The 17,256-nt window shown below is 37.8% G+C and overlaps 5 protein-coding genes across 8 annotated transcripts; 1 reads left to right on the forward strand and 4 right to left on the reverse strand.

The window, feature by feature from the left end:
• Positions 1–1,067: 1,067 nt before the first annotated feature.
• On the reverse strand, positions 1,068–2,636 carry LOC100120148 (NAD(P)H-hydrate epimerase). The gene has a single exon (XM_001603762.5). It carries the CDS (start codon positions 2,029–2,031, stop codon positions 1,213–1,215), a length of 819 nt encoding a protein of 272 aa, XP_001603812.2. The 5' UTR covers positions 2,032–2,636; the 3' UTR covers positions 1,068–1,212.
• A 92-nt stretch (positions 2,637–2,728) lies between these two features.
• Positions 2,729–5,968, forward strand: LOC100120118 (probable protein S-acyltransferase 23). Its single transcript, XM_001603737.6, has 9 exons — positions 2,729–3,001; positions 3,448–3,710; positions 3,781–3,895; positions 3,960–4,085; positions 4,145–4,590; positions 4,661–4,910; positions 4,982–5,154; positions 5,226–5,391; positions 5,472–5,968. Exons 2-9 carry the CDS (start codon positions 3,520–3,522, stop codon positions 5,673–5,675), a joined length of 1,671 nt encoding a protein of 556 aa, XP_001603787.2. The 5' UTR covers positions 2,729–3,001; positions 3,448–3,519; the 3' UTR covers positions 5,676–5,968.
• LOC100120080 (engulfment and cell motility protein 1) lies at positions 5,954–10,260 on the reverse strand. Of its 2 annotated transcripts, none has more exons than XM_008206664.4 (6): positions 9,462–10,260; positions 9,091–9,387; positions 8,588–9,016; positions 7,649–8,503; positions 7,263–7,569; positions 5,954–7,181 (listed from the first exon to the last, which is right to left on the reverse strand). In XM_008206664.4, the coding sequence occupies exons 1-6, from the start codon at positions 9,591–9,593 to the stop codon at positions 7,021–7,023; spliced, it is 2,181 nt and encodes a 726-aa protein (XP_008204886.1). In that variant the 5' UTR covers positions 9,594–10,260; the 3' UTR covers positions 5,954–7,020. The 2 variants fall into 2 exon arrangements, with proteins under 2 accessions (XP_008204886.1, XP_031780284.1); XM_031924424.2 differs by having other exon boundaries at positions 5,954–7,205; positions 9,462–10,248.
• LOC103315839 (acidic repeat-containing protein) lies at positions 10,017–13,575 on the reverse strand. Its single transcript, XM_008206665.4, has 2 exons — positions 13,384–13,575; positions 10,017–13,289 (listed from the first exon to the last, which is right to left on the reverse strand). Exon 2 carries the CDS (start codon positions 13,195–13,197, stop codon positions 10,150–10,152), a length of 3,048 nt encoding a protein of 1,015 aa, XP_008204887.1. The 5' UTR covers positions 13,198–13,289; positions 13,384–13,575; the 3' UTR covers positions 10,017–10,149.
• A 78-nt stretch (positions 13,576–13,653) lies between these two features.
• Positions 13,654–17,051, reverse strand: LOC100120015 (T-cell activation inhibitor, mitochondrial). 3 transcript variants are annotated; one of them, XM_008206666.4, is made up of 10 exons: positions 16,902–17,051; positions 16,776–16,834; positions 16,417–16,689; positions 16,211–16,328; positions 15,568–15,965; positions 15,059–15,371; positions 14,887–14,987; positions 14,683–14,844; positions 14,464–14,595; positions 13,654–14,391 (listed from the first exon to the last, which is right to left on the reverse strand). In XM_008206666.4, the coding sequence occupies exons 3-10, from the start codon at positions 16,437–16,439 to the stop codon at positions 14,157–14,159; spliced, it is 1,482 nt and encodes a 493-aa protein (XP_008204888.1). In that variant the 5' UTR covers positions 16,440–16,689; positions 16,776–16,834; positions 16,902–17,051; the 3' UTR covers positions 13,654–14,156. The 3 variants fall into 3 exon arrangements, with proteins under 3 accessions (XP_008204888.1, XP_001603699.1, XP_032453377.1); XM_001603649.5 differs by having other exon boundaries at positions 13,656–14,391; positions 14,683–14,826; XM_032597486.1 differs by lacking the exon at positions 16,776–16,834 and having other exon boundaries at positions 13,656–14,391; positions 14,683–14,826; positions 16,902–17,001.
• Positions 17,052–17,256: the final 205 nt, after the last annotated feature.

Consider the following 17,256-nt stretch of genomic DNA (forward strand, 5'->3'; position numbering starts at 1 on the left):
CGTGTTTGTTATACAGTGAAAATTACGAATATAGCGAGGCGATATTATAGTGAAGATAAAATAAAAGACGAGAATAAATAAAAAGTAAGAAGGATAATAAGGAAAAGATTAAAAAAAAATATTGTATTGTGACAAAGTTCCATCCATAAATAAATGAAATATTATACAGTTAGGCCGACTTTTCCGCCAGTTCGTGCCTTTTTTTCTGCAGTAAGAGCTTGCGCAGGCTTTGCGCGCGCTTTTGGAGTTTCGACATTACCGATAAAAATATGCACTCGATTATAAATGCGCCGTTATTATTATTGACCGTCGTTCTCTACAAGAAAATGTGGAAGAAAAAAAACGAAGCATTACAATCATGCATTTACAGTGTTTTATTATTTATAGTTTTTATCTATATTGTACTTGATATTGTATCGTTCTTTTTTTATTTTAATGTATGATGATTTACGATCGATGTAAAAACGACGGAAGGACAATACAATTTTATTAAACATACGTACGATATGTGAATTCAGTGATACGTACTTTTTACTTCAGATTCGCATGGATTACCTTAATTTTTAGTGTATAATTACATTAAAGTATGAAATATAATAAAATCATAATAATGATAATAAAAGCTCTGTTGTGTATTATTTATGATGACCAAATTTTTCCAAACACACATTGTTGTCAGTATTATTTGATACGTAAATAATAATTCGTTTGACGCGTTCGATTTGCTGCTAATCAAAAGTTCGAAATAATGCGCAATTGTATTCGCACATATATAAACGATGATAATAATAGCGACGACTCCAGAGAAAGCTCAAAAGATATATATTATGAATGAAACGTGAATGTTTGCAAAAATAACGAATCTTCGTGCGCAAGAGAGGGAAGAGGCTTAATGATTGATAATATAAAGTGAAACGTGAATAAACTGCTGAGAAAAAATTCCAAGCGATAGGAGGATTTATGAAAGGTACTGATGATATATATTTTCCGAGTATAAGGTCAAGCGGCACTACGATAATATTATATTATAAATAAATAAATATATGAAGTAAATAAATAAATGAATATAAATGAAAATTCTAACGCTATTCATTTATTTTTAATATTTTTGATAAACATCCATACATCTTATGTACATAAATAGTAATCAATAACAGTCTTACTGTTTAAAAAAATATAAAATTTCATAAACGTTCATTTTGATCACATAAGTTACAGAGGTACAACCAACTCTGTTCCAGGATACTCTGGTAGATTCAGTTCATACGTAGTTTCAAGCTTCTTAGGCACAAATCTGCCACCTAGATAATGATATCTTCCAGCAAAGCTGCGAGCACAGAGTTTTGGCGCTGTCAATGAAATTAACATATCTGGCTTGATATCACCTTCATCCGTTGCACCAGTTTCCACATTCCATCCAGATGGAATGTCGACGCTGCAGATAGGTGCACTTGAATTCTTTAAAATACCGATGATTGGCACAAAGTCAGGTCTTACAGGAGGCTTGAAGCTAAATCCAAATAAGGCATCCACTACTACTTTATAATTCTTTGTGTCTTTGATGTCTGTGACTGCTTCTAAAATTGGTATGTCATTCTCTATGCATTGATGGAGTAAATTGTGATACAGAACATTGTTCGTTCTCTTGGGATAATAAATTTCAGGTGAATATCCAAAGAGTTTTAAATGTCTTGCGCAGACAAGACCATCTCCACCATTATTTCCCGGTCCACAACATATCAATACGGCATTTTTGCCATCAGCAGAAAGGGGATAACACTTTGCGATTGCAATAGCACAACTTTGTCCAGCAAGTTCCATCAGCTGGTCAACGCTGAATTTGTATTTTTCAAATAAATCCTTGTCAACGTTGATGGCTTCGGTTTGATTAAGATATTTCACCATGTTTCGTTTATTTAAATTGCGTTTCAGCGACGAGGTACAAAAATAATGCAGTTGATTAAAGGACGATGCTTTCAGTAGTTTTGGCAACACAAACTTTCGCGCAAGATTAAAAGCAACTTGACGCATTGATCAGAGAAATATATTTTTAATCACTAAAGTGTGCAAAAAAATACCGGTACACGTCAGGGTTATCTCTGTTTCAGTCTACTAGCGCTAATTGGCCGATAGTAACAACAATATCTTCAACTCACGTTCTCAATTTTCGCCGAATTACGTTAACAGCAACAATATCACAACAATAACAACCGGAGAAAGTTTGTTATGAAAATAACAAGTCACAGGTTAGGTCGGTGTCGACATCTGTAGTTCGAAGTCGAAGAACACCGATGCGGATCCGTCGGTAAGAAAGCGCGGGAAATTTTCAAATGACATAATTTTGTCGAATCGTACAATTTCATTAAAAATTTATCGATCCATATCTACAAGCGATCGCCTAAGCCATTCATCAAACAAAAAAACCTGTGTTCCTTTTCAAAAATACGCATCCATCCTATTCTCAAAAGTAGGTCATGTTAAAAGCGCCTTAAACTCACTTGAAACACAATAGGTGTACTTTCAACATTCCAGATCTAAAATGCTCGTACGACCGACACTTACAATTCAACCAAACGACAAAAAATCATCCAAGTAAAGTTAATTCCCTCGTCAAAAAGTCACAAACCAAACGGATACTTCGAAAGTGTCACGCGATCCGCAGACCTGCGCATTGGTTTATCGATTCGAACGCGCAACTCGACCCCGAGCAACCACCCCCTAACATCAGTAACCCGTTGCAGCAGCAACCCTCAGCACGGGCGATTTTTCTACGCTGAATTTTCATCTAAAAATTCATCGTGAATCTCTCGAAAGAATCGTCACAATGAAGAATTCCGACAGTTGCTAGCAGCGAAACCATATCGAATCTCGCACAAGTGCCTTGGAGAGAAAGAGACCAGCGCGGAGGTGTTGCCCTGGAAGATTCTCGAGACGGGGCTGATTCGAGCACAGCTGCGGCCACGAAAATCGCGCAATCACGGAGCCCCCAGCGTTTTGTAAAGTAAATAGAAATGACGTATCCACGAGCGCTGCAGTCTTGCATTATACGTTGCGACACTATGCGTATGTTTTCTTTTTCGCGCGCGAGTTTTGTCAAAGTGGAGCAAACTTTGTATGCTATATTGATGATCGATTATTCTTATTTTGGATATTTATATTGGTCAAGTTAATGCAACCATCCTGTACATGTTTCTCTTTTTTTCTTTTAAGTAAAATGAAGATGATCATTCTTTAGAGCGATTCTGTTTTTGTTTGCTGTACATACAAAGGCTTGCGTTGATATTCTTTTCTATGATTTTATATGATAGTGTTGCGTATCACGTAGATGTACACTAATCGCGCATCAGTCTAAACCAATCTATGTAAATACTCGTACAACAAATGTATCCATAATCTATCGAATAAAAAAAATTAAATTACCGATAAAAATTTCTTCCAACGAAACAGGTGTACCCGGTGAGTCCGGTGACGGGTCCGGGATCAGCCAAGTCAGTATGGGAGCTGAGTCCAGATCCGGACATGGTTGGGCACCTGCTGCCCAACAGCCCTCTGTCTGTTGGCGCAAGTCAACATCAGGGCCAGGGCAGTTCCAAGAGCTCGAGAAACCGGCCGAGGAACGGACCCGACGACAGCGTATACACGGACGAGGCGGCCCCGGGACAGGGACCAACCGACGAGACCAAGCGCATCTTCGAGCTGCTGCGAGCTGGGTATAGCCTTTTCTTCGACAATTTTCGTTTGACGTCTAAGAGTGTTCATCAATTTGATGATGATTTGCAGGGAAATAGAGGCCATCGACGATTTGGTAGACAAAAACGGTCCTGGAATACTGAGCGTGAGAGACGAGTGGGGCTATACACCAGCCCACTGGGCTGCTCTTGACGGGAACATCGAGGTACGTTTCTTCTACTTATTACTGCCACAATCAACAACACCCGATTGAATTTTCAAATGTTCAGGTGATGCGATACTTGATCGAGAGAAACGGACCAGTCGATCTGTCGTGTCTCGGAACGCAAGGCCCCAGACCCATACACTGGGCATGTCGTAAGGGTCACAGTGCCATTGCTCAGCTGCTCCTCAAGGTAAGCTCCAACCAATTATAAAAATTTCACTATTTTAATCACACCTACGCTTATTCCAGTCAGGTGTAGCCGTAAATGCAGCAGATTTCAAAGGCCTTACTCCTTTAATGACCGCTTGCATGTTTGGCCGTTTCGCGACGGCGGCTTTTTTGTTGGGCAGCGGAGCCTTGGGCCACCTGACCGACATCAACGGCGACACTGCCCTGCACTGGGCGGCTTACAAAGGTCATTCGGACTTGATCCGACTGCTCATTTACAGCGGCGTCGATCTTCAGAAGCCCGATTACTTCGGCTCGACGCCGTTACATCTTGCCTGTCTGTCCGGACACGTGAGCTGCGTCAGGATTCTCTGCGAGAAGAGCAAGATCGAGCTCGAGCCGAAAGATAAAAATGGCAAGACTCCGTTGCAGTTGGCCAAGAGTCACAGGCATGCCGAGATCGTCAGGATACTCCAGACCGAGATGAGGAGGAGGGCTAGGTGGATTCCACCTGTAAATGAGCTATGGTTAGTGGGGGTAAAATAATAATTAAAAGATTCAAAAGAGGATTGTGCTATAATTAATAATGGCTTACAGGGCATTACTATTCGGCGGAGCAGGAAACAGCAAAGGTCCGTTACTGCTGTTTATGAGTTCGGTATTGCTGTGGGGCTACCCGATGTACCTGTTGAAATGCATTCCCATCACGTGGAATCTCCTGCGAGGAAGTCACTATTGTTTTATATACTGGAATCTCGTAATGTGGATATCTTGGATTGTGGCCAACCGGAAGGATCCTGGCTATATACCACAAAATAGTGATACCTACTATAGAGCTATAAAACAAGTGAGAAGAAAATTAATATTTGCATGAAAATAACTTTGGCAGAGAGTAATATCGCGACAATATTTTCTTAGATTCCTTACTTCGATAAATGGAAGAAGCGCAACGTTTTACTGTCCAGACTTTGTCATAGCTGTAAGTGTTTTAGACCTCTAAGAGCAAAGCACTGCCGAATCTGCAATCGCTGCGTTTCGTATTTTGATCACCATTGCCCTTTCATCTACAACTGTGTTGGACTTAGGAATCGGTAATGCATTTTCGATAATGCAATAATGAAAATGACTTTCTTGAATTATTACGAAATTGACGCTTTTTCAGAATGTGGTTTTTCCTCTTCGTCATGTGCGTCGCAATAAACTGTTCGTTCACTTTATACTTCGCTTGTTATTGTATAGCGATCGAAGGTATACAATTGCTCTACGTACTTGGTTTACTGGAAGCATTAGTGTTCTGCGGACTAGGCTGGATACTCACGTGCACTTCGGTGAGAATAATCAACTTTCTAAGGTTTTCCATCGATGATTATTAGTCATAATCTTAACTTTGAAAACACGACGATTTCAGGTCCTACACGCTTGCATGAATCTGACAACGAATGAGATGTTCAACTACAAGAGATACTCGTACTTGAGAGACAAGAAGGGGAGGTACTGGAATCCCTTTAGCAGAGGGCCAGTTCTCAATTTTGTCGAATTTTTCCTCTGTCCCTCGGATGAATATGCCAACAACCCACAGCATTATCACATATTTCAGGACGAGATGATGTGACGAGGCAAGTCAACATTTCAATAAAAAGAGAGACGTATGTTTCGCCGTCTGAAAATATGCTCAAAAAACGTAATCCACCAAGCCTATTTCCAAGCACTGCATTTTTTGTAAACGTTTACAGCGTTTGCTTGTATATCGGAATGGCTAAACGAAATCGTTATATTTTGTAAATTTATAAAATTATATATTTCGTTGCTTCGCTCAATCGATAATAGATGAATTTAACGATGTTATAATATTGTACTGTAAAAAATAAAACATTTTTACTACAATAAAAATCATATATATATATATATAATTTATTCAAAAACTTAGATTATTACAAAATACTGATATCATAAAATGCTCAGTGTACAGTCATATTATAAACCATTTAAAGAAGACTTTTATAAACAAAACAGGTGTAAAAATTACTTTATCATCGGCACGATATTGAAAAATTCAAAGTAATATATTGATAAACGAAACTTATTGAAGTACTCGTATTTTCAATTAAAGTTATCTTTATAATGAGGAACTCAAACGTTAGATTTGAAAGTTTTAATTGCGTTTAATTTTTTCCGTACCTCTTACGGAGCAACTAATTTGATTTAAGTTTAGTTGACCACTTGATGAGCGCTAGACTCATAAAATCAAGCATGATTTTTCTTAATTAAAACGTTCGTAAATCTAACTGTAACGCCTGGATTTCTCAATTTCTTAAAAAATCAAATTAAGGGGATGTGGGAGCTGAAAAAACTGTTTCTGGTCCATGTAACTTTTTGAATGAAGCTTGCAATGAAAAACCAAGACCAGAGCGTCATAGTGTTGAGTTTACTTAATCACTCTACCGAAAAAAAATACCAATCGGACTTTTGGTTTTTGTAAAAGTTGTGAAATACAAGCGGGTGTTTACGCGTGTTTATGCGATTACAGCGCCAACCTCAAAAACCAATTTTAGTATTAACTTTTTTTAATTTGAAATTTCATCAATATAATGAGCAGAGCGCCATAGGTTTGAGATAAGTGAATCATTCTACCGAAAGAAAATGTCAATACGGCTTTTAGTTTTTTTTGGCATTTGAAATACTAAATACCCCGTGGCGGATTTGCGAAGCTATAGCTCCCACCTCCTCTTAATGCATCATTAAAAAAAAATTTTTTTTTTTTTGCAAAAAATTATCTTTGGTCAAATTTCGTCTGAAATGTATTGTTAAATTAAGTTTGTTCTTTAACGGGTGAGTGATAAATAACTTAACTAATGTATACAAATCTTGCTGAATTCCTCAGTTCTCGTCATTACTTGCTGGTAGTCAATCACGTTAATGTTTTTTTCGTTTATAACGATTTTACGAATCGTGTAAGATTATACGTCATAGCAAAAGTCATAATTTGGTGGTGGATCCGGAATTGGCGGTGGATTTTGAGGAATATCAATCCCCAAAGTGTCTAGTAATCTCAGTTTAATATCCATTGATAAAAGAGTTTCTAAATCTTTTTCAGTTTCCTTACTAGTCATTTGATTACCTGTAAAATCACGTTCAAAACAACCTTAATTAACTTCTCAGATTATATATACATATTTTTTAAGCGAAATTGCAGACTCACCAAGTAAAGCATTGATACCATCAGTCCAATAATCAAAAACTTGTTCGTCAGGAGCTACGAAATCCAAGCTAGAGACGTCTACAGAGTCCAGAATCAAAGAAAAAGCCAATTGATGGGTTGTTTTGCGTCGCTGCAAATCCTTCATATGGGGACAATCTCTGCCAGTAAGAAGACCGCGAATTTCCACAACGGCTAATTTTGTCGGCAATTCATCTATGCTTGGCACCGACTTCTCGTCACAATCACCGTAATGGAAGACTTTATGATTCGGCGAAAGACGAACATACCAAAATTTGTCTTTAATTCTCTGCGAAAACCAATCGTATTAAAAACTAAGGAACATAGTATTTTTACCATAGCGAAAAGAATCGAAAGAAACTACAAACCTGTCCTCTTGTGCTGTATTTCGTGAATCTCGTGCCTTCCACGAGAAATCCCAGTCTTTGCTGTTGTATTAAAACCATGATATCAGGAGTGATTTGTTCTTTCAGCTCCAGAATCGGCCTGGCATGACTCTCCCATTCTTCTCGACTAGTTCTTTCTTGCTGCCACAAATTTGTGATGTGAGAATAGGTCAGTTGTTGTAATTTGTTCTTAAACTTGTCCAGCCCTGTTGGCTTTGACTCAAGGGCTCGCGTAATTTGTTCGCGAACTACCGAGAATACTTTGACAAAGTCTTCCGTGGTGGCCCTCATCTCTTTCCACGTTTTATTTAACAGAATTATGCAGGCACAGTAAAATTCTTCGAAAGGATGGTCATGCGTAAAGAACATCGGATGATAAGATTGACCTTGTTCGCTGGGTGCTTCGCCAATACATAAAATATCGCATAGCAGTTTCACAAGTTCTACGCTTGTCCTTCCAAATGGACACTCATGCTCATCTGCTCGACAGGAATTCTCGAGAACAACTTTGGTGTAATTTTCTGTGTGATTGCGAGCAAAGTAAACCATGCAGTCAAGAGCCAACATTCCCGGTGGAGTTTCTGTGAAATCTAAAGCTGGATTGATGTCACATTTGAATCCCAGTTTCTTGTAATCCTTAGCGAATAAACCTTGTTTTCGGGCTGTGACGTCGCTGCTGTTTGATCCTTCGGTATCAAAAGCTATTCTACGAAGTTCTTTGATTTTGTCATGAGCATCTTGGTCCTGATTATCCATTTTTGTATTCATTCGTTGCTCCAATAAATTTAACATTAATGTTTGAAATACGTACAATTGGTGAGCTATTTCTGCGCCAACCTGTGAAAGATTCAAATATCTGTGAATATTTTGGTTTTAAAAGATTTTTAAACTGGCAAACCCTCACAAATAAATGAAACTTACTTGACCAGTAGATTGTATGACATTGGCGAGAAAAACATTTCTGACTTGCTTAGACTGTAAAGTGTTGGAAACAGCTCTACGTTTAGGCATATCTGCTTTCATAAAAAGAGCATTTATCAATGCTATAGCATTTTGTTGGATTTGTGAATCTATACTCTCTAAATGATGCACAAGATTTGGGAATGTAATTTCTTTCTCCACTTGACCACATTTGGTAGTTGAGTTGATCACAATATTCTCCAAAATACTCAGTGAAGCTTTGATAACGTTGGAGTCAATGGCCACTGCTTGATTGTTCACATAGCTGGCAACTTTGTTGATAAATGGTGCCTCGAGGACATCCCATGATACAATTGTATGCTCCATCAATTCAACGAATGATTGCAAACAATAGGCTAATGCAGTGCCTTTGTACTTTTCTGTTTCAACCTAATTTATGCAAAATTATAGATCATAATCCAGTTTTTACATTCTTAAACGTTTATTAATCCAATACATCATACCTGTGAGATTATCAAAGCCAAGCCTTTTTTATTGATGAATTCTAAAGCAAAAGTGGTATCTCGACTTAGTCTACTCAGCTTCTCTAGAGCACCAATAACTTTTTCCTCCGGGGTTCCATTATTCAACTTAGCAAGTATATCAGTAGCTGTTTTTGAAGGTGAATGCTCTAAACGCAAAATGCTGCCATTTTTCACCTCATTTCTGTTCTTCTCTGTAATGTAGTTTTGATTGTTGTTCTCAGTGAACTGTAGTGCGTATGATTCAGGGTCTGGAAGGTCCCAGCCATTACAAAGTTCCTAAAGCAATAACCACAGTCATGATCGCCGCATCCAATGATTAGCACAAATAAACGAATACCAAAAAAACAAACCTGAATGATTCCAGTCAAAGGCTGCTTCTGATTGAACTCAATTAGCTGAGCCTGTCTGTTCGTCAACTCAACCGCGATTTTCACAATATTTGAGTCCTTTTGCACCGGCATCTTGATCGTTTGTGTGTACATGAAGGTGGCGACTCCAAAACTCCGTTTTCCACCGGAACCTTTCTTCCGTCTTTTTTTAATATTTACGTTGTCATTTGCGCGATATTAGCTGACACCCGATGGCCATTACTGCTTCCTCTGTAATACAGGCGTCATCTAAATTCTCGATGCCCCCCACCCCGGACGTGAAAAGCGACGATATATATGGCGTCGATGTGATTCCCTTGTATAGCAGATGATTCACGTGCCAGGTTAGGTTGGTCCGTGCCTTGTTGGCTGCGTTTCGTCATTTAAATGGATATCGAGGATATTTAAATTCAAATCGTGACGATTATGATTTTGTGTTTGCTCTGTATGTCATGGTTGAACTTCTTTTCTTGGAGAAAGAAGTCCGGATAACAATTTATACTTGTACATTATGTACACAGATTAAAAGAAACTTAAATATAAATCGTAATCTTACGTTCTATTTACAATTTTACAGTACCAGACTATTTAACAGTATAGTTTATCTTGACAGAGATTCTTCAAGATCAGTCTTTTCATTTGTTTATTAATTTATAGTGTTGCACCTTTTTTAAGGTGACTCGTCCTCGTTATTTCTCAGGCGGTCCTCTGGTTTTGGAGTAAGCTTTACTGCAGAAAACTGTTGTCCCAAGATTTTCATCACTTCACCATGTTTGATGCCAGCTCCATTTTGCTTAACCAAGTGATAGTTTTCCTTGACATAGAGTGCAAATCCAGAAGGCTCTTTTGTCTGAGCTGTACTTTTCTTCTGCACCATTCCGTCCTTTGTAACTTTGTTGATCAAAAGTTCAAATTGTCCATGACAGTAACCACATCGTTTTCTGCTTAGATCCAAGGATTTGGAATGCCTTCCAATACTGTAGCCGCAACTTAAACATTTATAGGTGTATTTTGTCTGAATTTCATAATTATGACATCGGGAAACAGGTGGCAACTCGGGAAAAACTTTCACTGCTTTGTTAGCCCATGCCTTCCAAAAGCTTCCATGTCCATCAGAGACATTGTTTATTAACCATGTGGCAGCATGACACATTTCATGAATCAGTGTGTCTCTCAGTCTGTCTGGTGAGTCCAAAATTTTGGTTGCTAAAACAAGTCTTGAAGATCTTACAGTTTTTCCCAAAGCTTTGAGCGATTGCTTGTTGTAACATTTGCCAGCAGTACCTCGTAATCTAGTGCTCCATTCTATTGGTATATTGTCTGGTAATTGACTATCAAAAACTTTTTCATTAAATAACTTGTATAAAACATTGCACAATTCTTCTCTCAGAGTATTGTATTTCACTCTGTAGGTCATTGCTTTGAAGTCTGCTTGATCCAAAGGCACATCCTTAGATAAAGATGCTAAGAAACTTTTTTTAGTAGGCTGCTTCTGTGCTTGTGGACAAGCTTTTGATTTAACTGGTTCACAGTTAACAGCTTTCTTTACTTTCAAGTTTTTTGTTGTAGGTCTGGGAGGCACTATGTCCTCTGGATCAAATTCACTAGTGCTAGAACTAGAAGAATCAAAACTAAGTTTTCTTTGATTATTTCTATCCACCCACTTGTCATTTTCCAGTTCAGATTCAGAATCACAAATTGACAAAACTTTTTTCAAATTATTATTGTTGTTATTGCGTTTAACTGCGGCAGTAGTTGCAGTATTGAAATTATTTTGTGCAGGATTAGATGTAGCTGTATAATAAGATAAATCTGGACTACTTTCAGTGGTTGAATCATCATTTAAAAAATCATCTCTGACTCTGTTTCTTACTTTGGATTTCTTTGACGTTGTTTGACTTTGTTTTTTCTGCACATTACGATAGTTTTCTTTATCTGACAATTCACTATCAGAATCAAATTCAAGCCTTGGGTTTCTGAAAGTTGTTTTCTTCTCGGTCTGCACATCTTTAATTAATTTTTTTGTAGTTTGCTTTCTTGGTTCTGTTGCGCATATAAGTGCACTTGCCTTATTTCTCCAAGTTGCTCCATATAAATTTTCTAAAATATCAGCACAATCATTGATTGTGGTATCATTTGTTATATTATTTGCTTGACTACTTTCTTGCTCATTTTCTTTGTTTTTTAAATCAATGTCAGATGATTCATCTAAGGTCTCAATATCATCACTTATCTCAAAAGATTCAGGAATTATAACTGTTTTCTGTGGCTTTGAATTGCCAATTGTTAGTTTTTTGAACGCATCTTGTGGTTCAGTGCTACTAGATTCAAAGGACTGAGTTTCAGGAATAACTGCTTTTTTAAAACTTGTCTTTTCATTGGTTACAGGAGTTCTGTTAGACTTATGGCTACTTGGTGTTTTGGAGTCAATAGCATCTGATTGGGGTATAATTGCTCTTCTGGGTTTAGTATTCACATTGTCTGATAGTATTTTATTAGATGTTTGACTACTTGGTGTTTTGGAGTCTTTAGATTCAGATTCAGGTATTAACACTCTTCTAGATTTAGTATTCACATTGTTTGTTGGAGTTTTGTTAGATTTTTGACTACTCGGTGTTTTGGAGCCGATAGATTCGGATTCAGGTATCAAAACTCTTCTAGATTTTGTATTTACATTATTTACTGGTGTTTTATCCGATTTTTGACTCCTTGGTGTCCTTGTGTCATAAGCTTCTGGTTCAGGTAGAATTACTCTTCTTGAAACTACTTTAACATTATTTACAGGAGTACTATCAGATTTCTTACTTCCAGGAGTCCTGTCCCTTACAATATCCAATTGTCCTTTTTTAGATTTATCGAAGTATTGATCAATAGTGTTTTGCTTCTCAAGATCACTCTGTTTTCTTCTGTTAGCTCTGTCAACTGTTCCTGGTTTTGATACTTTTCCACGATTATTTGGGGTTTCAAAATTCAACTCCAAGCGTTCCAAGCTGCTATTTCCTGAACTCAATCCACTTTTTCTACTATCAGCAATCGCACTTTCTTGACTGCAGGAACTTCCACATCTGGAGCTGTCAAAATTTGTTGAAAGCCACTGCAATATTTCTTTTTTCTTTCGTTCAGAAAGTGTTACACTTTCCACTACTGTACTTTTGATAATTTGTGGCAATGTACGCTCTTCAATTTCTGTATCACTCTCTTCAATGACTACATTACTCTCCTTGCTCTCTTTACTTTCTTTTGATTCTTGTCTAGCCAATGTCTTTAATAATTCATTGACTTTGTCAGATGTTCTAAAATCAAAATCTTGTACATCGAGATTGTCAGGAGTCTCATCGTCAGAAGTCTCCAAAACCTTGATTGTCTTTTTTTGGGACCTAAATCTGTTAGTGGAAGCTAATTTGCTTTTATTTCCAATTTCGTCTACAGAAAAAATACTTTCATCAGAGCTAGTGTCACTTATCAGAATAACCTCTTTTATTTGTTTTTCTTTTGTTTTTGGTTCTGAACTCTCCGGAGTCTCGTCGACGTATGATTCGGTCGATAATCGTAAACTAAAAGCTTGGGATTCAACCTGATGGCCATCGAGAGCTGTAGATGAAAAGATCTTTTCTGAGTCCATTTTTTCTGTGGAGAAATCTGGTGTGTCTCTGAAAAATCGCTGGTTGGTTGTTGCTTTCGTCTTCCATTGTTTGTAAAACTCATTGTCGAAGTCCATTTTTGCAGGAAAGTATCGGTTGAATGCGTGTTTGTTATGCCACTTTTTGTGCTTCTTTTAACAATAGCAGGTATATTGTCAGTTTTCACGATCTTTAATGAAAAACAAAGGAGAATCGGAAAAAATTTCGCTTACATTTTGTGATTTGTAAGGTTCGATTATTGGATATTTCTTTCAATTACTTACTGCTGGACACGATAAGGTGCTGCATCATTCTGAACAATTTATTTTGGGTGAAAAAGAGCATTTATCTTAAAATAATCAAGATTAAGAATAACAAACACGTCGTATTATGGAAGCAAACAACCACCATTTTTAAATTTCCAACGGTCACTCGATCATGGCGCCGCCAACCGCGCGTTGGCGCCAACTAGCCTTGAATGACAATGTGCGCGCTGTTTTAAAAACGAATATAAGGTATTTACATTATAATAAAAATCAAGCAAAGGCATTAGAAATGATTTCAAAATAATGTCTGTATTTCCATATATGTAGTTAACAGCCATTTAGTTTATTCTACGCAACCGCGTCGTTTACGTAAAACGATTAAGAATATGTAGGAAGAGTTCTTGTTTGTACTACAGTATTTTCAAGTATTGACATCAAATACAAAAATGCTTTCTTTCCAAACAAAGCAATCTTTATGTATATTATTTAACAATATAATTGATTTGTCACAATGAGTATTGTATGTACAGCAATGCATATGAAAGTAAGAATCTACCATTTACATAATTACAGGGTATAACTTAATCATCGATTCTAATTTGTACATTTTTTTACGTTTTTCATAATTTAGAAAACTTATTGACTACATATGCTGAATTAAAAAAAAATTTAAAGTCATAAAGATAATATATCATTTACAATTTTTTTTCGTAGTAAACTAAAAGTCAAATACAGTAGTAAGCGTTGTTGCCATTCTCGAAACACGATCTTTTTCAATGAAAAACGTTAATTTATAGTTTCCAGTCCCACGGAATACACAAAACTCCATCGCTCATAACGGAATAATAGTGTGTAACCCAGAGCAATACTCCATCTAGCATTGGCGTTAAAACGTTTTTATGCAACAATAAGCGTTCACAGCATTGAATCATCAGATCAGGAGTTATGCTGTCGTCTTTGTTCAGTGCAGCTAATTTTAATTCACGAATAGCTTTATCATGTAACGCACGTTCGATGTGTTTAATACTAAAAAAAATCAATAATCAAATCAGTTCATTCAATGAAAAGTTACTTATACTTTAAATTGTTGCAACTTACTTGTTGTAATGGTGCAATCTTTTTGTAGCTTCTTCAAGATTCTCTGTGATAAAACTGACTAGTAAGAAGCTTGGACATGAAGATGGTACAATAAATTGACCAGTTGGAGATAGCATGAGAGGCCCAGCTTCTCTATAGGCACGAAATATTATTCGTTTGTTACGCAATATCGGCTAGGTAAAAAGTGAAAGTTTCGCTTTAGATGCCGATAATACTCACGCCTCTATTACGATTTCATAAGCAGACAAGTTTTCTGGCCATGAACTAGGATATTTTCTTCTGCCGCGGTAGTCTGATAAAGTCGTTGTCAATTGGCGGAGTTGAGCTTCATATTGACCAACCATCACCTTTGGCATGAACTTCCTACACATACAGAATATCCTAAACCTAATTGTTACTCAATTTACGGTTTTTATTACGCACCTTCGTCCAACCTTTATGTCCAGTAATACTCTTGATACTGCTTTCTCAAAAGCTGGCAACCTAAGTAGAGTCGCATCGTACTTCTTAACGTTTTTGATCAGCTAAAAAACCAATATTTAAATTTTAAAGAAAGCGTTAACATTATATTCTGATTATAAAAGTCAGAACTCACATCCAGCCAATTATGACGGACTTCGCCAGAGTTCAGCATGACATTTCCTTCAAGTCCAATGCCTGTATCATTAGCAAACACAAGTGTTCTGTCTTTCAAAACTTCCATTGGTTTTGGATGGTGCTCTGCTAGTGCTTTAAAAGCAAGCAAGCAGCCTCGATAATGAGTTATGTTCCATCCACAATCCCAAATGATGTCTTTCAAGCCTAAATTTTTACAGAGTGCTATCTCTAGTTTCTTGATCTCTGATCTGACAGGCCTGCATGCTTCAAATTTGATATGAGCATCGTTGACATTCTTATCTAAGTAGGCTCTGCAAGCGAACAATAAAAAGGTGAAAAACAGATCAGAGTACTTATCATATTGATCGAATTGTTTTGCTCTGCAGCTTCTAAATACAAAACAGTTTATCAAATGTCTCTTGTTTGATGATAAAAAGATCAAGTCATGTGAATTCTCAAGGACACTTGCATTAACTGTATCAATGCTTATTTGAATCAGTCACTTACTTCAAAGTATCAGGCACTGTGTTCATTTTCCTCCTCATCAAAATGGAAGCATAGAGCGGATCATCCTCGAGCTCAGAAAAGTCAATATCAGCAGCAGAATAATTCTTGCTCCAGAACCTCGACTTATCCTTTCCATTGTTGAAGCTTGGAGGATTCTTCTCCTCGATTGTGTCGACAAAAGTTGTTGGTAAATTGCACGTCTTCAGAATGGAAAGAATAGTCTTGCGAAGGTCTTGCTCGTTCAGCTGTATGTTCACCAAAGTGAACTTTCCAGCTTTCAGCTCTTTCTCATCCTTTGAGCGAAGGTAGAATGCCAGAGTTGTCGGCCTGATGGCACGCTTCTGCTGCAGTGTCTCTATGGCAGAGCTCAGCTGTTTCAGCGAGTTCTCATTCACTGTCTAAAAATACAAAAGCTTTAATTTTAACCAAAGCCAAAAGATAAACGAATTCCCCCAAGCGCGCTAATGCAAATTTAACGAGCGCGAGAAATCCACATCCTCGTAATTAAGTATGCAGCTCGCGGGAAAAACACGCTCCGACTTTTTGTAAACAAACGCCGCTCGCGGCCTTGAATTTTATCACACGCGCCCGAACACTTTCAATATCTAGGTACACGTGTCAGCATAAACGAAAAAACACTTACCCTCTGCGTGGGAAACTGTCCGAATAAGTCGGGATGTACAGTGAAGTAAAAGGGCCTGAGGGCGGTGGAGATTTCACTAGTGCTCAGGGCGCGCACTGCCTCCTTGCCGCTGCAGAAGCTATGTTGGCCGCGAAACACAAAGAAATATGACCTTGAGATCGAGCGCGGTACGAAAAGTGCAACCAATTAAGTGCACGTGTACTCACCATCGTTTCAGCGTGCAGTACATGTTGAAAAAGTCGATGGTTCTTTTGGGAGGTAGGTGGTGGTACTTGAGGCGACGATCGTTTTCTCGACGTACAAACTTGTTGTTTATTTGATCTTCGTCCACACCTCCGTCGTCTCCATGTCGAAAGGAGCTGCGTCGCGATCGCTGTGGGGAACGAGATTGTAGCAGCGCTGCTACTGCTGATGCGATGTTTTGGCTCAGCTGATGATGCGCGCGGGAAGACGAGAACGCGCGATGTTGTCATGTCATACTAAACTTGCATGGAATCAGAATCAGAATATGGTTATTCGTGCGTGTCTCTTTTTAGCTCGTTGTATATATTACGTTTATACGCACCTATATATATATATATAGTTGAGTACAGCGACGCAGGTGGTGCTGAGTTGCACCAACGACTGAATAAGTAAATAAGTAAGGTATTTAGAATGAATATAATGTCTTGTGAATTATACAGGTACATACATTATTTCGAAATGAAATGTTGGACGATTTCTAGCTTGTATAGCGTATACGTCGACTTCTTATTTTGGGAGTTATCGGCTTCAGGCTAAGTAGGACATCCGACATACTCTTGTATACGACTTCTTAAAATACCGCATCGTTAGTTCAACTGACCGCCAACAAGTGTCGCTACTTTACTGAAATAGCCTTCGTTTATTTTAAAAATAATAACAAGCTTTATATCAATCAAGTCACAACTACACTTCATTTTCAAGCGAATCTCGAGGGCGGGTATATGCTCAGCGAGCAATAAACTCTGCGCGAGTCGCGTGACGGTAATAAATTAGCTGAGGTCAAAAGCGGTCGTTCCAACTTT

Source organism: Nasonia vitripennis, chromosome 2 (genome assembly GCF_009193385.2).
Source record: "Nasonia vitripennis strain AsymCx chromosome 2, Nvit_psr_1.1, whole genome shotgun sequence".
Lineage (NCBI taxonomy): Eukaryota > Metazoa > Arthropoda > Insecta > Hymenoptera > Pteromalidae > Nasonia > Nasonia vitripennis.